Source organism: Martes martes (assembly GCF_963455335.1).
Source record: "Martes martes genome assembly, chromosome: 1".
NCBI lineage: Eukaryota > Metazoa > Chordata > Mammalia > Carnivora > Mustelidae > Martes > Martes martes.
This window is the reverse complement of record NC_137888.1, coordinates 190,651,673-190,673,050: the sequence shown is the minus strand read 5'-3', so window position 1 is coordinate 190,673,050 and position 21,378 is coordinate 190,651,673. Positions and strand designations below refer to the sequence as shown.

The 21,378-nt window shown below is 44.1% G+C and overlaps 1 protein-coding gene across 4 annotated transcripts in view; it reads left to right on the top strand.

Annotated features, from left to right (window-relative positions):
* The window catches only part of PXK (PX domain containing serine/threonine kinase like), a 78,954-nt gene that overhangs the window by 10,316 nt on the left and 47,260 nt on the right, over nucleotides 1-21,378 (top strand). For all 4 annotated transcript variants that reach the window (XM_080811816.1, XM_080811815.1, XM_080811818.1 and 1 more), the window contains exons 2-3: nucleotides 16,203-16,253; nucleotides 18,338-18,385. In XM_080811816.1, coding sequence (XP_080667942.1) covers nucleotides 16,203-16,253; nucleotides 18,338-18,385 — 99 coding nt within the window. The remainder of the gene's footprint in view (nucleotides 1-16,202; nucleotides 16,254-18,337; nucleotides 18,386-21,378) is intronic.

The following is a 21,378-nucleotide window of genomic DNA, read 5'->3' as shown; positions in this document are numbered from 1 at the left end:
GGCTGTTGAATTTGCAGACTCCTTTCATCATACTACTGAATTGTAAAAAACCCCCTCTGGAAGTGATTTTGAATTAAAAAAATATTTTATTCAGATCAGTACATTATTAAAATTATATTAATGTTTGGGATCTGAATTACATTGTTTTTTGAAATACAAGAGGCAGTGAGAATTGTGATAAGATGAACACAGCTTAAGGCTCTGATAATGAGCATCTTCGGACATTTTGCAGAATTACCAATTTTATGATGGTTCTCACTTCTCGTGTTTCTCACTAACTTCTCACTTAACTCATATTTTACCATTGGCATTCCTAATAAAAGCCTGTCTTTAGTCATGGTCCATTAATGGGTATAAATGAAACCATGTATGACGCAGAGCAAAATCAATTAAAAAGCGGGCGCCTGGGTGCTTCATTAAGCTTCTGCCTTTGGCTCAGGTCATGATCCCAGGGTCCTGGGATCGAGCCCCAAAATGGGCTCCTTGCTCAGCAGAAAGTCTGCCTCTTCTTCTCCCACTCCCACTCCCCCTGCTTATGTTCCCTCTCTCACTGTGTCTCTCTCTGTCAGATAAATAAATAAAATCTTTCCCCCCAAAAATGAAAAGCTATGTAGTGGCCCAAACTGTGATAAACCAAATAAACCATGAACACACTCATCTGATTTCTATGACTGGCCCCATGTTTCCTGTAAGTTCACTTGGAGGCTCTTAGTCTGTTCTGGGCTAAAGGGAGAAAAAAATATATGTTTTTTAAAGATTTTATTTATTTGTCAGAGAGACAGCGAGAGAGCTCACAAGCCAGGGGAGCGGTAGCAGAGGGAGAAGCAGGCTCCCCTCTGAGCAGGGAACCCAATGAGGGACTTGACTCCAGGACCCTGGGATCATGATGTAAGCTGAAGGCAGACGTTTAACCAATTGAGCCAGCCAGGGGTCCCAAAGGGAGAAAATATTTAAATAATTACTTTATTGATGCATTTTAAAAAAAATTAGATATGTAAACAGAAGCCTTGTAACCTTTAACACATAAATCCTTCCTGAGACTCTAGTTGTTCATCCTCTTCTAAACTGTTACTAACCCACCCCATAAGGATCTCAGTTTAAAATACTAAAGAATGACTAGCTGTGTTCTCTGAGGCTGGGTTGCATTTGCAGACTTCAGTTAATTCAGCGGATGCTGCTGTGAGCATGCCCTTTGTTCCTGGCACCGTGCTACGCACTTGGGGGTGCACATCAGAGCAAGACCCATGTGGTCCCTGCCTTTGTTTGTTCATTCCGAAAGGATCTGTCATGGAGGATTCTGATGAGAAGTAGAAGATAGGAAGGGGAGATTGGGTCAGCTCTGGGGTTCCTTGGAGGCCAGGCTCTGGGATCTGAACAGTAGTGAGGGACTTGAGCAGGTATGTAGCATGCGGAAGTGGTTTTTAGGAAGCTTATTTTGCTGCTGGTGAGTAGGGGTCGGTGCAAAGTGTGAAGGGAGGGAAGAGGAGAGTTCAGGGTGGTAGTGAAGCAATGGGATTAGAAAGGCCACATCAGGTCAGTGGCAGTGGGGAGAGAAGGACTGGAGAGAGGCAGGAACGCAATAGAGAAGTCTGCTAGGTAGAGGCCACAAGGGAAACAAAGGCACCAGAAAAGAATAGAGAAATGATCCAGGGTAAGTGAGCAGTAGCTGGTTTACCCAGGAAGATCATGAGTCTGAGTCTGGTTCTAGAAGGTTCGGGCAGTACTGAAGAGGCAGTGGCACTTGCCATGATAACAGCTAGCAATGTTTAAGTGCTTGGTATGGGTGGGCAGGGCCCAGCCCTGTGGTAAGTTCTCTATGTTACTTATCTCACTTCCTAAGTTGGACAAATGCAGGCGCCCATGTAACCACTGTAACATTTTCATCACTCCAGATACTTCCTTGAGGCCTCTTTGAGTCAGGATCCTTCCTCTGATCCCTGGCAACTATTGGCCGGCTTTCCGTTACTGTCATTTCACCTTTTCTAGAATGTCGTATATATAAATGGCATCTCATAGGGTATAATGGTTTGCATCCGGCTTCTTTCACTTAGTGTAAAGCTCTGAGATTCTTTCATGTTGTCGCATGTTTCTTTTTATTGCCGGGTAATATTTCACCTTTTGTTACGCATTCATGAGCTGGTGGACATTTGGGTTGTTTCCACTTTGGGGCTGTTGCAAATAGAGCTTCTATGAGCGTTGGGTACCAGTCTTTGTGTGGACAGACTTTCATTTCTCCTGGGCAGGTATCTAGGAATGGAATTGCTTAGTCACATGGTGAGCGTATATTTAACTTTAAAAAAGAAATTGCTCAAACTTTTCTAGATTCTTACCTGATTCTCATGACAACTCTGGATTGAGCTATTATCTCCATTTTTCTGTTGGAAGAAAATGAGGTGCAGAGAGGGTAAGTAACTTGCTCCAGGCCTTAGGGCTGGGGGTGGCAGAATGGTCTGTAGGCCAGTGGACTTTGAGCCATCCCCAGCCTGATCTGTTATCAGGGCCCACAGAGCCGTGGACTTGTTTGATGTCTCCACGAAGCCACCGAACCAGACACTGATTTGGGTTGCCATTTTCTCCGTTCTCCCACCCAGGCTGCAGAGGCCTGGGGTTAGTTCATTACATGCCGTGGAGGCTGTAGGGCAGTGCTGTCCAGATCACGCATATAATTGTAAGTTTTCTCATAGCCACATTAGAAAAGTAAAAAGGAAAGGTGAAATGAATTTAAGTGATCTGTTCCTAACCCAGTATATCCGGAATATTATTTCAATGGATAGGCAGTATAAAAACTATTAATATGTTTTATGTTCTTTATGTCCTTCAAAGTTTTTGAAATCTGGTGTGCATTGTACAATTATAGCATACCGCAGTCGGGACTAGCCACATTTCAGATTCACGACAGCTACATCCTGCTTGTGGCTACTATCCTGGACAGCCCAGATACAGACATTAAATATAATATCCAGATGTGTGGTTGCTAATATGAAAAGAGATTTGTCTTATATTAAGTGGGGGGAGAAAAGCAAGTCATAACACACTATGTTTACTGTGCTCCCGTTTTCATAAATAACTCATGTGTATGTCTGCAAACAGTTCCTAACTTAAATTTAATAAAATTAAATAAAACTTAAACTGCAGTCCCCCAGTCAGTGGCCACTCTCTTGGACCTCACAGCCTTAGGTCAGGACTCTCTCCAGACTGCTGAACTGAGTGAGAAGAGCTGAGCAGGAGCACAGGACATGCCCGCCCTGCAGCCAATGAGGCTTTGTGACCATTGAGACCCAGAGCCTAAATGGTTTCTGATAGTAAAGCGCAGGGAGGACGTGCAACTGTTATTGGAGGTGAACAGGAGCATAGTGTGGAAACAGAAAGGCCCAGTCAAAGGCCCTGTTGCATTCTGGGACAGCTGAAGTTAACCACCATTCACATTGCTGGGTGCTCACTCCAGAAGCCTGATACCTGCTTCAGGACATCTAAAAATGTTCCTCTCTGCTGCTTTGGAAATTGCCTCGTGTTGGGGGGGGGATGCTTATTTAATACTGGGGAAAGAAAAGACTTTTCACATTTGTACATAGCTTCTCTGCGGTGCCCGGTTACATCCAGCCCGAGGTTTGTGAATGTGCAGGAGGAGGCAGCTCGCTGAGCGCAGAGGTCCTCGAGCTGGGAGTCCGGGCTGGGAGGTGTGGAGAGCTCTGCAGCTGTTTCAACTCTTGTCCCCCAGGCCTGGGTTCCTGTGGTCTGCAATCTGCCCTCACTCTGTCTGGGCTCCTTCCTCACTTGAGTGACTGGTTCTGCCTGTTTCTCTGAGCTCTCCTGCAAAATGAGGGGTGTGTGTTGTGGAAGCGTCCCGCCTCAGGCCACGCAGGGTAGGAAGTGCTGTGCCCTGGGTCAGAATGGCATGGAGTCCGTTCTCCTAACTTCCTAGCTGAGTGCCCTCATTTAAGGCACCTGCCCTCTGAGAGGAGTTGGGGTTCTTGTGAAAGAGATAGTGATGCGTACCTCCCAGCACTGCGGGGAATTGGGATAAGCTGAGGAACCGAAGAGTAAATGCTCCACCAGTGTAGCGGTTTCCTCCTTCAGCTCTGAAGAGGCCTATGGCCACATGGCGTGTAGAGTCACTACACGGTTATGATTGGAACTAGAGTCTCAGGAGGACACCGGGATGCTTTTTAGGCGAGGCAGAGTAAATTTATGTGCAGTCGGCCCTCCCTCATCCTTCGTGATGCTGAGCGGTTCTACTCCTTTGAAACCACTAGGGACTTCCCGAGCTTGACTTCCCCATAGTTTCAAGTGCCTTTCCCACCAAATATTTTACCACCGCTGAAACTAATAGGAGGGTTAATTTGTTTGACTTTGATCTTCTGTTTTTCCAATCTCCCCAGCACAGTAAAAGTGCTGGTGAGTCATAAAATGACTGAAAGTTCACTTACCAAAGGAAGAAAGATGATAGCTTGCATTCATCATGCATAAGGTACTGTGCTCTTCTCTGAGCTCAGATAATCTCAGTCCTTATCACTCAGGATTCTTTGTTTGAAAGTAGCATGTTTTAAGTTACATGTGTAGCAAACCAAGGAACTTTTGGAAAAATTTTTTTTCCTGATTAGGAAAGTAAAATATGCTCATTGCAGATAACCTAAAAAATATGCAAAAAAAAAAAAAAAATAGCCAGGAGAATTTAAACCACACATAATTTCACCCCAAAGATAACTACTGTTAACATCTGTTGTAGTTCCCTCTTCTTACCAATGTTATCAGTTTTTTATTCCTTTAGAATATTTGACATTATAGCATCCACATTGTCCTGTGTCATGAAAAATTCCTATAATACACCGTTCTAAAGGCTTGCATAGTCTTTCACTACATGGTGATACCATAAACAACATAACCTTTCTCTTACTGTTGATATCCGGCTTTTTTAAGGGTGAGGCTTTTTACTTAGCTTCCTTAAAAGTGGCTATAGCCAGGGTTCCGGGCTGGCTTAGTTGGTGGAGCGTGAGTTCGAGCCCCACATCGGGTGTAGAGATTGCTTAAAAATAAGATCTTTTTTCTTTTTTTAAAGATTTTATTTATTTATTTTGACAGAGAGAGAGAGCGCGCGCGGGCACAAACAGGGGGAGTGGCAGGCAGAGGGAGAGGGAAAAGCAGGCTCCCCGCTGAGAAGGGAGCCCGAGGGAGGGCTCCATCCCAGGACCTTGCGATCATGACCTGAACCAAAGGCAGACTGAGTCACCCAGGTGCCCTTAAAAATAAAATCTTGGGGCGACTGGGTGGCTCAGTGGGTTAAAGCCTCTGCCTTCAGCTCAGGTCATGATCCCAGATTCCTGAGATCAAGCCCTACATCGGGCTTTCTGCTCAGCAGGGAGCCTGCTTCCCCCTCTCTCTCTGCCTGCCTCTCTGCCTACTTGTGATCTCTGTCTGTCAAATAAATAAAAATAAAATCTTAAAAAAAAATAAAATCTTAAAAACAAATAGGTAGATAAACAAATAAATGTGAGCGTAGAAGCTGGAACAAGAGAAGCTTCTGCATGCTGTCAGAAATCAGAGACTGATACAGTTATTTCCTGTGTTCAGAGAGAATGGCTACTTTTTGTTGTTCCCTTGGTGCTCCTGACAGTGCTGTGGCCATCTCCTGGGCTTGCTGATTAGAGCCCTGGTGTATTCATCTGCACACACCTTGTGTTTGCTATTTCTTAGCAGGAAAGAAAACTAAGTTATGGAGCTGGCCTCTGGGCTGGGTGCTGTAAGTATACGGTTTCCTCTAATATTTACTGCCATCCTGTTGGAAAGGTATGCTTTTGCAGATAAACTGAGGCTCAGAGGCTCAGCAAAGTTAGGTCTCAAAACTAGTACCAGCTGGGGTTTGAACTGGGTCTCTGTGACTGGAAAACCAGGCCCTCTCCCCTTGGGGACTTGCAGTGGAGGCATGGGGGAGGGGCGTGCACGGTGGCCCATCCGCACATCAGCCTCCAGAAGGCTTTGGGGCCACGGCACAGAGCGGGGAAGGCAGAGAGGTGGCCCCAGGAGGAAGAACACTTCCTTCCTAGCTGGTACCCAGGTCGGTACTAGCTGTCAGATACCAGAGCCCCCATGAACATCATTATTTCCGACCAAATCGGAATTTTCTTGTCAGCCAGCTAAATAGTGGTTCCCAGAGGTTGTGTTCACTGCGTCTGTTTCTACACTTTTAGGGCATCGGCCCAAGAAATTTGAGGATTATTGGAGGTCATATTTCATTTTTAATTACTATTTAATTGAGCCCGAGATTTTTGAGGGTTTTTCCCCCTCTGCTTTGACGTAAGATGGTATTCATGTCCCATCTTAGCAAATTATGTGATTTGCTTTGGCGTCATTTAAGGGTCCTTGTACCACAGAATGCCACAGAAACTGCTGTTTAAAATGCCATGTTCATTCTGTAGTCATGTCTGTGGCCAAAAGGATTTTTGAGCGCTGCTTTGCAGTGTTGCTCCTAGCTGAAACATCGGCTGTCTTTGAAGTCAGGCGTGGAGACCAGCTCCCCTGGCAGGCCAGGAGACTGTCCCGCAGAGGAGAGCTTGGACTTCAAAAGGCCTGGAGAGGGAAGAAGCTTGCTCAGTAAGGTGGTGCCATCTCACTGCAGGCATCAAAGCACATTTGTAACGTGTTCCTTGCCCCTTCTGGGAACACAGAGTAGAAACTGGAGAACTTGCTTTGCATAAAGGTGAAGCACACAGTTCTATGATACATTTAGATTTTTTTTTTTTAAGATTTTTATTTATTTATTTGACAGAGAGAGATCACAAGTAGGCAGAGAGGCAGTCAGAGAGAGAGGAGGAAGCAGGCTCCCCGCTGAGCAGAGAGCCTGATGCGGGACTCAATCCCAGGACCCTGGGATCATGACCTGAGCCGAAGGCAGAGGCCCTAACCCACCGAGCCACCCAGGTGCCCCGATACATTTAGATTTTAAATGAGACTTATTTCACTTGGTTGAAAAGGAGATACGGTTGGCTTCACTCACCTGCCCAATATTTTATTTATTTATTTATTTGAGAGAGCGCATCTGCACACAAGTGGGGAGGGGCAGAGGAAGAGGGATACGCAGACTCCCTGCTGAGCAGGAAGCCTGATGCAAGACTTGATCCCAGGACCCCAAGATCATGACCCGAGCTGAAGGCAGACACTTAACCAACTGAGCCACCCAGGTGCCCCCTCATCAAATGCCTTTTAAAACACGAATGCTGGGGCACCTGGGTGGCTCAGTGGGTTAAAGCCTCTACCTTCGGCTTGAGTCATGATCCCAGGGTCCTGGGATTGAGTCCCGCATCGGGCTCTCTGCTCGGTGGGGAGCCTGCTTCCCCCTTTCTCTCTCTACCTACTTGTGATCTCTGTCTGTCAAATAAATAAAATCTTCAAAAAAACAAAAACAAAAACGAATGCTTTCATTGGTTTGGGGGCAGGTTTTGCACATTATTGGAGTGCACAACAATGAGAATAAAACACAGGTACATTTCAGCACTGAAAATCTACAAATGAAACAGCAATAGTAATGAATATTTAGCAGAGTAAGGAGTAATCATTTATTCTAGGTGAAATATTAAGAATTGTAAGCAGCCGGGCAGGTTGCTGGTGAGCTGAGCAGAAGTCCTGCAACTGAGAATTTCCTTCGAGACCTTGTTGTCCTTCAGGATGCTGTTGCCCAATACCTGTGAGCTGTGGCCCTTGTGCTGTGTGATACCATGGGTTTGAATACTGGGTTTATAAAGGGATGATAAATCAAAATCAGGGCTTGGAAGATCCATGGAGACTTTCTTTTCTTTTCTTTTCTTTTTAATTTTAAATTAATTAATTTATTTTAATAAACATATAATGTATTTTTATCCCCAGGGGTACAGGTCTGTGACCATGGAGACTTTCTTTAAAAAAAAAAAAAATCTGTTTTATTATTTAAGTAGAGTTGACATACAACTCTGAGAGCATGAGAAGGGATGAAGGAGAAGAGGTAGAGAGAGAAGCAGACTCTCCACTAAACAGAGAGCCTGATGTGGGGCTCTCTCTCAGGACCCTGGGAGCATGACCTGAGCCAAAGGCAGGTGCTTAACTGACTGAGCCATCCAGTCACGTGGCCTATTTATTTTATAACTGGAAGTTTGTACATCTTAATCCCCTTCATCTATTTCACCCGTGCCCCCACACCCAATGAGATTTTCTTGAGCATGCTGTTTGACTTTTCCTGTATGTAGGTGTGCATGAAAAAGCAACATGCTTCCTCCTTCCCAAAGGAGCAATCAGTCAGTTAATTAATTCCCACCAGTATTTGCTACTATGGGCCTGACCTCGTGCTGGGTGCTGTTTGCAATACAAAGAAATACGTTGATTCTAGCCCTTGAAGAACTTAAGTTAGTTGGAGAGAGTTCCTCCTCTCCCGGGACATAGGTAGACATAGGACAGAAATAGCAGTAACATGATTAAACAGCTGACCTTGCCAGGTGTTGACTCGGTAGAACAGAGAAAGAGGGGAATCAGTAGGGGATGTTTAGGACACACAGAATCTGACTGAGCAGAGGCAGGTTTGAGGCGGAGGAAGAGTTAGGACACTTTAGGTGGGTGAGAGCCGAACATGGAAGCTAGGTTAAGAGTTGGGTTTTAGTCTCTGGCCAGTGGGAACCCTGGAAGGTTCCTGAGCAGGGAAGTAGGATGATGTTGGATGGCCAGCAAGTTCACCCGTGCTCAGCGTTCTTTGCAGGCCTTCCTATGAAGGGAAAGTGTCAGGAGGAAGTGGGTTTGGGAATGAACCCAAGAGAGTGGTGGGGCTAGTACATGCTGGAGACTGGGCCTTCTACCTCAAGCTATCACTTTCTTTCTAGTCAACGCATTTGCCTTTTCAGAGACTCATTATCCCTAGCTACAAAATGAGGGTAATGGTTCCCATCCGCAATGAGGGGTGAGGTGGGGGATGGAGGAGGCTGTGAGGTTTGGTGGGTGCTTGGCTCATTTGTTTCCTTCCTCTCTTGAGCGGGTTTTTATTTTTACAGTGTAAAGCTGCTTCCTTTTTAAGAGGTTTTAGAACCATGGTTCTCGCCCCTGGCTGCACATTAGAATCACCTGGGGAGCTTTTAGGACCTACTAATGCTGTGTTTCAGCCAGACAAGTTAAATCAGAATCTCTGGGAGGGAGGGTCAAACCATTAGTATCCTTTTATTTTTTTAAGTTCTCTAGGTGGTTATCCAGTGCAGCGGCGTTGGGACCCTCTGCTTTAGAGATGGTGATGTGGGAACACACACAGGTGAAGTACCTCCAAAAAGCTGCCCTCTTCTCTCTGTACTTTGAGTCTCATCTGTACCAAAAGGGAAGGAAGAATTATGTGGGTTAATCTGGTTTGAAGGGTTTGCTTAAGTTTGGGTTTTAGTTCCTTTAACACATTTTTTTCCCAGAGTGATCTGTGTTTGTAACCTCATTAAGGTAATATGGGGCCAGACAGATTCAAGATAAGTTTTCCTTCTCATTTTGTTCCTAAAATTTCATCAAACCAAGGCATCTTTGAATGTCAGCTATTGTGCAGGGAAATCTTAACTGCGTTTCTGAAAACTTAGGAAACAAAATGCCAGTGAGGATGCTTACTTGGAAAACGGCCTGTATTGGGAACATTAATCAACAGTTGTGGAAATGACAGCCCCCCCCCCCACCCCCGCCCAGTACTAGAGTCAATAGGTCACCATCATTAGAAATGGACCACTTGGGTGCCTGGGTGGCTCAGTGGGTTAAAGCCTCTGCCTTCAGCTCAGGTCATGATTCCAGAGTCCTGGGATCATCAGGCTCTCTGCTCAGCAGGGAGCCTGCTTCCCTCTCTCTCTCTCTGCCTGCCTCTCTGCCTACTTGTGAACTCTGTCTGTCAAATAAATAAATAAAATCTTAAGAAAAGAAAAAAAGAAGAAATGGACCACTTGAGTTGCACCCACTAGTGAGGACTCTCATCTTTCAGGGCTGCAGAAAGAGCTCAGGGCGCCCCAGGTCACCGAGGGCTGCCAGCCTGGCAGGTGGGAGGGTCTTGGGAATCTGCTACTGAGGTTGCACTTCCCACTCAGCGGCTTCCTAGTTATGTGACCTTGGACAGCTCACTCAGCGGAGCTGAGATCTAACCTCTTGGCCGCTGTGAGAATTGGAAAGAAGTGTAAAGGGCTTAGCAAAGTTCCTGGCACAGGATGGGTGCTTGCTTCTCTCTAACCTCACTTAAGTCAGAAATTCCGTGGTCCTGGTGCCTTTCCAGTTTGAAGAACTTCTGCACCAGTCCACACCAACTAGCCAAAATGCTAGGGCTTGACAGGGTGGCCACCCTGCCCCACCGAGATGGAGGGTGTGGTGTCATGAGGGGGAGCAAGAAGAAGGCCCTTTGGGGAAGTGGCAGCAGATGGCAGGGTTTGGGGACAGGTGTAGATCTGTGAGACTCAGGGCTGCACTACAGAGCCCTTCATTGCCTGATGGGCCTTGGTGGTTTATTGTCTCTTTGATATACACGGCAGTTTCCATTCTGCTTAGAGATGGTGGAAAAGATGAGAAAGATTTGCTGGAGGATTCTGGGCTGCTGACTGCGGTGCAGGAGGAGGAGGTCTGACTTCAATGTTGGGTTTCTACTAGTCCCCAGGGCACTCTTCTCGTTGCTTTAATAAGATCTACAGCCTGGTTGCCAGCAGTGGACAGCTGTGCTGTGTTTAGTTTAGAGATTGGAAATTTGAGGTGAAAATATTTCCTTTTGGTCAAGTGGATGGTGGTATCAAGCAAAATAAAAAAAATTCAAACATTTTATAGTACGGGACTAACTTGCCTTATTGAACTGGAGTAAAAATATTTCTGAGCAGGGACGCCCGGCTGGGTCAGTCGGTAGAGCGACTCTTGATTGTGGAGTTGTGAGTTCGAGCCCCATGTTGGGGGTGGAGTTTATTTAAAAGAAATATTTTCAAGCAAAATCACCTTATATTCTCCCGTGTCTTTCTGTATCTGTTACCAGATGGCATGTGGGACTTGGGAGCCACAGTGAAGCCTTAATGGGTCCCTGATGTGTTTTTACACAATGGTCGTGCTTTCAGGCCACCAGTAACTAAGTAAAGTCTAGGTGGACACAAGTGGTGTTGTATATGAGATACTAGTAGGCTATGGCCAACTACAGATGATGACAGAGGTAGCCCCCAGCACCACCCTGTAAGCCAAGCCTCCATGGATGGGGATGACTGGTTTATCGATGCACCTGAACCTGGGTGTCTCAGCCTTGGTACCAAGGACGTTCGGTGCCAGGTAGTCCTTCATTGGGGGGGTGGGTGGGCTGTGCTGTCCGTTGTAGGTGTTTCGCAGCATCCCTGACCTCTATCTACTGGATGCCAGTAGCTCCCCCATCCCTTGTGACAACCATGATGTCTCCAGACATTGCTAAATGTCACTTGGGTCAGAATCACCCTCTTTCTAAATCACTGGCCTAAATTTAAAGAATGTCTTGGCACAGACATTAATGGCGATATCACTTTGGCTATCACTGTCTGACAACATGACCCAGGCATTATCTTGTAGTTACTGCTTCCCTCTGTCACATGCTTTTCCCAGTCATTATTGTGTGCTGCTTTATAGACAGGGTCTTTTTTAAGACAGTGTAATAATCATAATCACAATAGACAACTTTATAGGGTATCAATGAAGAGACTTCAGGAATACCTTAGTGAGAATTATTAGCCTGATAGTCCTGTGATCCTGGAGTAGAGACAACGGTAAAGGCTCATGGAAACTAGAGCACATAATGGTTACTGTCAGTTGCGGGGAGGGGAGAGGAATAAAGGGCAAAGAGCATATAGAAAGGAGTAAGGTGAGAAGATGTTTGCCAGTTGACCAAATAGTGTAAACATAACCTATTCTGGCACAAATGTGTGTTTAGGAAGTTCTGAATTTTATTAACTAAACTCTGCTCTCAATGTGGGTCTCAAACTCACGGCTTTGAGATCAAGAGTCACATGTTTATAGACAAGTTTGTTTTGTTTTGTTTTGTTTTGTTTTGTTTTAATCTAAATTGTGTGTCTATGAAGGAAGGAATGGAATCAGACTGTACCTTTCTGTTCAGACTTATACCCCAGCATGAATGAAGTATAGAGATTGGAACGTTATGGGTGCTTTAGTTGATATTTACAGTTGGCAGCAACGTCTTTGTAAAGCACAGGTCTGAACTTTAAACTCAACATATGTAAAGTGTGACAACAGTGTTTTTACTCAGTACCTACAAAGTGCCCAACACTGAACTGGAATTTTTTTTTTTTAAGATTTTATTTATTTATCTGACAGATCGAGAAAGCACTAGCAGGGGGGACAATGGGGAGAGAGAGGGAGAAGCAGACTCCCCACTCGAGCAGGGAGCCAGATGCGGGGCTCAGTCCCAGGACCATGGGATCATGACCTGAGCCGAAGGCAGATGCCTAACCATCTGAGCCACCCAGGTGCCCCTGGAATTTTTAAAATTAATATTATTTGAGGGGCGCCAGGGTGGCTCAGTCGTTAAGTGTCTGCCTTTGGCTCAGGTTATGATCCCAGGGTCTGGGGATCGAGCCCCATGTTGGGCTCCCTGCTCAGCAGGAAGCCTGCTTCTCCCTCTCCCAATCTCCCTGCTTGTGTTCCCTCTCTTTCTGTTTCTCTAGAAAATAAATAAATAAAATCTTTTTAAAAATTTAATTAAATTAATATTATTCCTCTGATAAATCATAGTGAAATAATAGATGCTAGAAGTGGTTTTTGAGAATCAACATTTTCCCTCAATTTTAGACATCAGAAGAGCTTGTCTTTTCAATGTGTGGTTGTTTGGAAGTACTCAATTATATATGCTAATTTCAGCTTGACTCTGAGAATGTAAAAGCCCAGAAAATTTGCCAGTAAGACAACCCTGGAAAAAAGAAAATTTCCACCATAAAGGATCGATCCCCCAAATTTAAGAATGTCAGAAGCTTTCAGCATTTTATCTATATGGATTTAGAAATAATTGCATTAGCATATTGCTTAAGAGATTTGCCACACTGCACGAATCAGTCTTAAAATATTTATTTTATGGGATGCCTGGGTGGCTCAGTCATTAAGCATCTGCCTTCTGCTCAGGTCATGTTCCCGAGGTCCTGGGATTGAGCCCTGCATCGGGCTTCCTGCTCCGTGGGAAGCCTGCTTCTCCCTCTCCCACTCCCCCGCTTGTGTTCCCTCACTTGCTGTCTCTCTGTCCAATAGATAGATAAAATCTTTAAAAAAAAAAAATAGGGGCACCTGGGTGGCTCAGTGGGTTAAAAGCCTCTGCCTTCGGCTCAGGTCATGATCCCAGGGTCCTGGGATGGAGCCCCGCATCGGGCTCTCTGCTCCGTGGAGAGCCTGCTTTCTCCTCCCTCTCTGCCTGCCTCTCTGCCTACTTGTGATCTCTGTCTGTCAAATAAATAAATAAAATCTTAAAAAAATTTTTTTTTAATTAATTTATTTATTTATTTTATACCCCCATATGAACCCACCTCAGCATGGCTGCCAGGTACACAGCTGATTCACTCATAATTGAGTGGATATTGTTGAATTGCCCTCCTTAACATATTCCTGAGGAGGCGGGAATTCCTGCTATGAGAACTTTATCCACTTTTCTTAAATACGCGGAGTGGAAATGAATGATAGGTAATAACATCTATTTTAAAATCCAGTCACCAGGTTAACAGTGTTTATTTGGCTTTGTTTTCTAACTCACCTATTTAAATGAGAATTCAGTAGAAAGGATTTGTTGAATACTTTGTTGATAAGCATTTGTTGAGTAGTGATTGTCGGTAATGCCTAAATCATACCATCCAAGGAGATTAAAACAATTCTGAGCCTTTGAGGAAAGAATGTCAGCATTCTTATATGATTTAATCTATACCTTCATCATGAATCCCCCTGTATATAGACAGAAGGCTGGACTAGGTCTGTGTTTCCTGCTTACTGTCTTAGTAAGAATTATGTGGGGTGGGGCGCCTGGGTGGCTCAGTGGTTAAGCGTCTGCCTTTAAAATCTTAAAAAAAAAAAAAAAAAGAAATTACGTGGGGAGGCTGTTAACACATCTAATTCCTAGGGTTCTATCTTAGAGATTCTAATTCAGCATTTCTGGTGCAAAGCCTGAGAATGTGTTTTTTGTTTTTTTTTTTAAGATTTTATTTGTCGGGGAGCGAGAAAGAGCACAAGCAGGGGAAGCTGCAGGCAGAGGGAGAAGCAAACCCCCCGCCGAGCAGAGAGCCTGACTTGGGACTGGGTCCCAGGACCCTGGGATCATGACCTGAGCCAAAGGCAGCCGCTTAACCACTGAGCCACCCAGGCATCCCAAGAATATGTATTTTTAATACCCTCTCCTCTCCCTCCTCCCCAGGAGCAGAGAGATGTTAATGATCAGGCAGGTAGGGGGTTTGGTCACTGGATTTGGTTTCTTTGGAAAATGCCATCACTGCCTCTCTATTCTACCCTTTCACTTGCTTCCCTAATCCGGGCCTTCTCTAGCTGGGGACACATATAGAAAGCAAACTCTGAACACCCAAAATCGTGTATCTTAGTCTTCCGATTGCAACCACTCCTTGTTTGAATACCTAAGTTTAAACTTTTTATTTTAGGTAATTACAGATTTACATGCTGTTGTAAGAAATAACACAGAGAGATCCCATATGTCCATCATCCAGTTTGTTTCAGTGGTACTGTCTTGTGAAACGGTTCAGTATCACAGTCAGCACATTGACTTTGATACGGTCTAGATCCAGAACATTCCCATCAATCCAAGCATCCCTCAGGCGGGTGTGGATGGCTGATGCACTATAGAAACTTATTTTTCACAGTTCCAGATGCTGAAAGTCCGAGATCAGGGGGCCAGCGTGGTTGCCTTCTGGGGAGGGTCCTCTTCCTCGGTTCATAACTGGTACTTTCTCAAAGTATCCTCTTGGTGGAAGGGGCAAGGGATCCTTCTGGAGCCTCCTTTACTTGGCACTAAACACATTCATGAGGGTTTCACTCCCATGACCTAAGAACTTCTCACAGGTCCTGCCTCCTAATACCATTATCTTTGGGGTTAGTATTCAGCATGAATTTGGGGGGGAGGGACACAAACATTGAAAGCATAGCCCCTCACTTTTGCTTTCCATAGCCACACCTGCATCTCTCCCCCCGACACCCTACCAATCCAGCCTTAACTCCTACAATACTAATTTGTTCTCCGTATCTATCATGTTGTCATTTCATGAATGTTATATAAATGGAGTCATACGGTTTATAATCTTTTGGGACCGACTTTTTCACCCAGCTTAACCCTGGAGATTCATCCAAGTTTTTACGTGAACCAGTAGTTTATTCCTCTTTGTAACTGAGTATTGCTGTGTGATACGGATGTAGCAGAGTTTAACCACTCACCTGTTGATGGACATCTGGCTGGTTTCTAATTTTGGACTGTTACTAATGAAGCTGCTACAAACATTGGAACAGAACATTCCTGTACAAGTTTTGTGTGAACATAAATGCTCATTTCTCTGGGGTAATGCCCAGGAGTACAATTGCTGGGTCGCATAGTAGTTGCATGTTTATTCTTTTAGGAAACTGCTAAACCAGAGTGGCGGTACTGTTTTACATGCCCACTGGCAGTATATGTGTGATCCAGTTTCTCTGTGACTTAGCCAGCATTTGGTATTATTTTTTGTTTGTTTTAGTCATTGTGGTAGGTGTGTAATAATATTTCATTGCGGTCTTTGTATGCGTTTTCCGGATGACTAGTAATGTTGAACATCTTTTTCTGTGCTTATTGCCATCTGTATGTCCTCTTGAAAGGAATGTGTATTCTGCTGTTGTTGGCTGGAGTATCCACAAATCCTCATTAAAAATGTTGGTTGATGTATTGTTGAGTTCTTCTGTGTCCTTCCTGTCTAATAGTTCTATTAATCACTGAAAGAAGGGTGTGGAAGTCTCCAACCATTACCATGAATTTGCCCATTTCTTCTTTCAGTTCCATCAGTCTTTGCCTCCCATATTTTATATCTCTGGTGTTTGGTATATACACATTTAAGATTGCTGTGTCTTGCTGGTTGATTACTGCTTTATCTTGATGCAATATCCTCTATCTCTAGTACTTTTCTTTGCTCTGAAGTCTACTTTATCTGATATTTTCAATTAATTTTGATTCTCTGATTTGGGTGTCTTATAACAGCCTCTTTCTTTCCCCTCTCCTCTTTTTTTAGGAGTATATCATTCGGGTGCAAAGAGGAATTTCAGCAGAAAACAGTTGGCAGGTAAGCATTTTTTTTGTCCCTAGAAAAATGTTTAACTGTTTAAATAAAAGTCTGACTCAGGTCATCCAAAAATGTGGGAAAACCAAAACATGCATAAATATGAATCCTGTTTCTTTTAGATATAAACCTTCCAGCTTTAAGATTTATATCCAAAGGGTTTTTTGTTCCCATTTGTTTGGTTTAATTTGTATATGGTGTTACCACAGAGAGTATCTAGGAATTTGTTCTCTAGTTTGACCCAGAGTAAGATAGATAGTAGGTAGATTACTTGTTTGTTCTTAGTAATTCATACTTATCCCCTACAGCCATGTGTAGGTGGGGCCCGTTAGAGTGAGGTCCATCGGATGGAAAGGCTAGAGGGGACCCTGGACATTGTACAGCTCAGAGCCTGTGCATTTCATGGACTCCCCATGGACTTGCCGTATAGCCCTAGGGTCTGTGCTCTTCCCTAGTGGAAGGAGAGTAAAAACTGCCTACTTAGATCCAGAAGTCCTTCCTATGTCGATTGACTTGCAGAGGGTGGGTGACTTCTCTCTAGGGGCCATTTTTTCTTGCTTTTGTAATTATAATTACCCTCCCCCTCTCTGCTACAAAACAGCTTACCTTGTCCTTCAGGCCTGAATCTTAGCTCTCACCCTAAGCAGTCTTGGACCACAGTGGTCCACACTTGGTCTTCTCTTTGCCCAAATTTTCAAACTGGTTTTGTTTTTTTTTTTTAATCATTATTTGTTTATTTGAGGGAGAGAGAGAGTGAGAGAGAGCATCAGAGGGGAGAAGGTCAGAGGGAGAAGTAGACTCTCTGCAGAGCTGGGATCCTGATGCAGGACTCGATTCCGGGACTCTGGGATCATGACCTGAGCTGAAGGCAGTGGCTCAACCAGCTGAGCCACCCAGCACCCTCAAACTGCTTTCTGCGTGAATAGTTACACTATTTAACATCTCTTGAACACTTGTTGTCAGGCACTGATTCAGGCACATTAATTCACTCAACCCTTTAAAAATATTTCTGCATTAAAAAAATAAATAAAAATACTTCTGCATGGTTGGAGCTCCCTGTTTTACATTCAAGGGTTACTAACTAGGCATTGGTCACATGCAAATCAGCGACAAAACAGGGTTGGAAACTGTATATTTGCCATGATTAACCGCTGTGTACCTTTTGCTCCTTTGCACTTATGAGGGATGGCCTTCTATTTAACTCTTGGATGTGTATTTGACAAGCAGGGCAAGAGCATTGTCCTACCAGGGAAGTCAATCTTTGGGGTAGTTTTCCAGAGACAAGGCATTAGAATCCTGGGGATACTTCCCCAAAACATAGACTCTGGGGCCCCACTGTGGACCTACTGTGGGAGATTCTCCGAGGGCAAAGTCCTAGAAGATTGGTAGGTAATTCTGCCCCCTAATATTTGAGAGTCCTCAAGAAGCGTTGAAGTCAAATCATTCAAAAGCAAAATAATTTCCTTGCCCAGAGCATGAAGAGCTAGTGGAATTTGACTCTGGCTTAATCAGTGCCATCAGCATAACTAAGAAAGAATGTATAGACAATGGAAAAATGGACTGTCTGCCAAGAGGGGAAACACAGGGAATTGGGAAAGGTGTGGCCTCTCTGCCTGCAGGTACAGTCCTCTCTCTAGAATGGTGGGTTCTCAACTGGGGGAAGTTTTATCCAGGGCAAGGATGAAAGGGCCTCAAAGCTGTTCACTTCCTTTTACTTTGATTTCATGTTCAGTAAAACTTCTTTGGGTGGAGGCATAAATCATTAATTCATCTTTCCAGGTGCCTGGTTAATGAGAAAGATATTTAAAAGGCTATTCACCCTAAAAACAAATACATCATCATTCTCTTTTACCTGTTGGCATCTTGTGTGTTTAACTGGTGTTAACCAGTTTCCCTTGGGCCCAGCTAGCTCTGGGCACTGATAGGTCTGTTTTCTGGGCCTGTCAGTTAAGCAAGTTAAGGACCTGGTATAAGCCCTACTACCTTTAGTTCAAGTGCCTCAGCCCTAGAATGCCAATAAATATTAAATAAGGAAATGAAAAGAGGTGGTCTTTACCAAATGAAAACACTGCTGTCTTATCTTACAGATCGTTAGGAGATACAGCGACTTTGATTTGCTGAACAACAGCTTGCAGGTAAATATTTGAAAACACTGATGACACATGGTCATTGCTTGGGGTGTCCTAGAAACTGGTTGGAAAGGGCAGTATCAAGAACAAAAAACTAGCAGATCTTCCTGGTGGAGGATATAGACTTATACTTTAAACAGATGATGTGTGGCTCTAAAAATAAACTTTGGGAAATAAACATCTGATTTACAATAGTCACAGGCAAGTGAGTCCCTGTGTGCGAGATGACATCCTTACCACAGTCATGGGATGCTGTGTGTCCTCTCCTCCGCACAGATAAGGAATGACTGGCTGGGTTGCTGGAGTCATTCACTTAGAGCTGGGACTATCTCAGACTCTCACCGCTGAGCTGAGCTAGACTGCATAGTCAGCCTTGCAGATCAATACTCAGCAGGAGCTAGAGATAGCCTTTTTCAGTGTAACTTTTTTCTCTTAAATACCTATTTCTAACTCCCTTTGATTTAAATGTTCCTAACTTGGTGGCCACAATGGAAAGAGGGATGAGCTGCAGAATCTTTTCTGGAAATAGCTGTGCTGGTCATGATGGAAGGGTCTAGAGGGGCGTTAGCACCGTAGTAAGTACTGGCAGTAGCACCCACATCCCCATTCAGCAGATTGGTCTTCAAGTGCCATGGGTGATTTCAGACCACTGGGCCTGGGTCACCTCTCAGATGATTGATAACGTAAACCCTGAGCAAGTGCGCTTGGCTTACTACCAGTTCAGCCAGGAGGTGAAACACTGCTCTCCCTTCATTGATGAGCTTGTCATCACTTATTACCTAGTCTGAATGACCGCTGGTCCTGTCCACAAAGGTCAGGAGGACTGCTGGCTGAGAGCGAGCACATGCTTCCTTTCCTTCAGAATGCCATGGTTATTATTATTATTTTTTAAAGATTTTATTTATTTATTTGAGAGAGAATGAGTGAGAGAGAGCATGAGAGAGGAGAAGGTCAGAGGGAGAAGCAGACTCCCCAAGGAGCTGGGAGCCTGATGCGGGACTCAATCCTGGAAGTCCGGGATCATGACCTGAGCCGAAAGCAGTCGCCCAACCAACTGAGCCACTCAGGCGCCCAAAACGCCATGGTTATTGATCAGGCTTTGGAAAACAGCATATGTAGAGTCCAAACTACAACATTATTTACAACCCTGCTGAAAACAGAAATGCCTAACTTGCTCTCTGATAGAATTGGCCCGAGTGTCTGCAGACCTTTATGTAATTGACAGATGGTCGTGCATTTGACAAATTGTGTCTCTTTAAATTTTAATTATAGTATGACCAATTTAAATCTTCAGATAAAATATTGGGAGAGATCAAATTCTCCTTATTGATGGGTTTAATTGGTTTCATTTATGGATTTTTATAGCATATTCTTTCCACTTAGACAAAAGCTGGGTCTCTGATGATGTGGATAAGGCACCGATGTGTAGTTCATTCCAGCAGTGGATTTTCTCCACAAGTCTCTCCAGACGTTCCCAGGCAGCATTTCCACAATGGCATTTGGGAGTTAACATTGAGCCTACTATGTGTTTTCACCTTGATGCACAAGAGAACCTTTGTCCAGCGATCTTCATACAGTGTCATTCAGCCGGGACTGAGGAGGACTCATGGGAAGAAGGGCTCTGAAATTGAAATTGTCTAGGCCTAGCCCCCAAGAATGGGTCAGGGACGGGGGAGAGGGTTTTTTCCTCTATTTGTTTTTGCTTAGGGGATGTAAGGTTGGATCTCTATGACGATTCAGTTATGGCCTTTTTAATATAATAGAATTTTATTTTTGCTTCAGTGTAATTTTCCCTTTGAAAATAGGCACTTTCACTGTGCATTTTATTTCAAATGCAAATATCCACGTGTATTGATGTTGGCTTATGCTGGGCAGGATATGGCCAGACATCATTTCAGTGGGAGTTTTTCTAGATCCAAGTAAACAAACAGAAGAAAGTACATACAGCTTTTTGGCAAGAAAATAATTTCAAAACAACCTCCATAAAACAGACCAAAAAGACTCTAAAAACCACAAAATAAAACTGTGACCATGCTTTTTAGTGTCTGATTACCCTTTCTGACGGATAAATGAGTTCCTGCTGAAGAAAGAGAAATACAATACACATACGCAGAGTTGTCTGTCTCCAGTAGGAGAGATGCCAAAGTGAAAAAAAAAAAAAAAAGCAGAATGTAAAATTATACATGCAATATAATAGAATTACATGAAGAATTTAGAAAGAAAGATTGGAGGGAGATATGCCAAACTGTTAACAATGGTAATCTCCAGGTGGCAGGACTATGGGTTTTATGGGTTTTTTTCTGGCTCTTTATAGTGTTTCGTACTTTCCAAGTTCTCTATAAACAAGCAGATACAAGCCAAATAAGCAAAGCTAAGGAAGGTGCATTTTCATAACTTTATATAATGAGCATATTTTGTGGTAAAGAAGAATCACTACCTTATTTTAAAGATTTATTTATTTATTTTAGAGAGGGAGAGATGGTGCATGTGAATGGGCGGGAGGCAGAGAGAGGGGGACAAGCAGACTCCCTGCTTAGCAGGGAGAGCCTGCTGGGGGCAGGCAGGGGGTCGCTGATCCCACGACCCTGAGGTCATGACCTGAGCCAAAACCAAGAGTCAGTTGCCCAACTGACTGAGCCACCCAGGTGTCCCTGAATCACTAACTTATTTTAAAGGCAACATGAGGTGAGTAACCATCCAGGGAGACCACAGAGCAAAACAAAAGAGAGGACCAGGAGCTGAAATGATGGGAAATGAGCCGGGAATGCTCATGTTGGGAAGGAGCCCAGAGCCTGCCCCTTTCAGCAGGGAGACCTTGGGTCATTCATTTTCCCTCTCCATCCTCACTTTCCCCATCTGAAATGAGGGGTTGAACCAGGTGACTTCTCATGTCTGTTGTAGAATGGATGCTTTGTGATTTGAATTTCATTGCCCACTGTTGATATAGGAGAGACTCTGTGGTACACTGGGGACAAATTAAGGGTCCGTTGAAAGCTTAG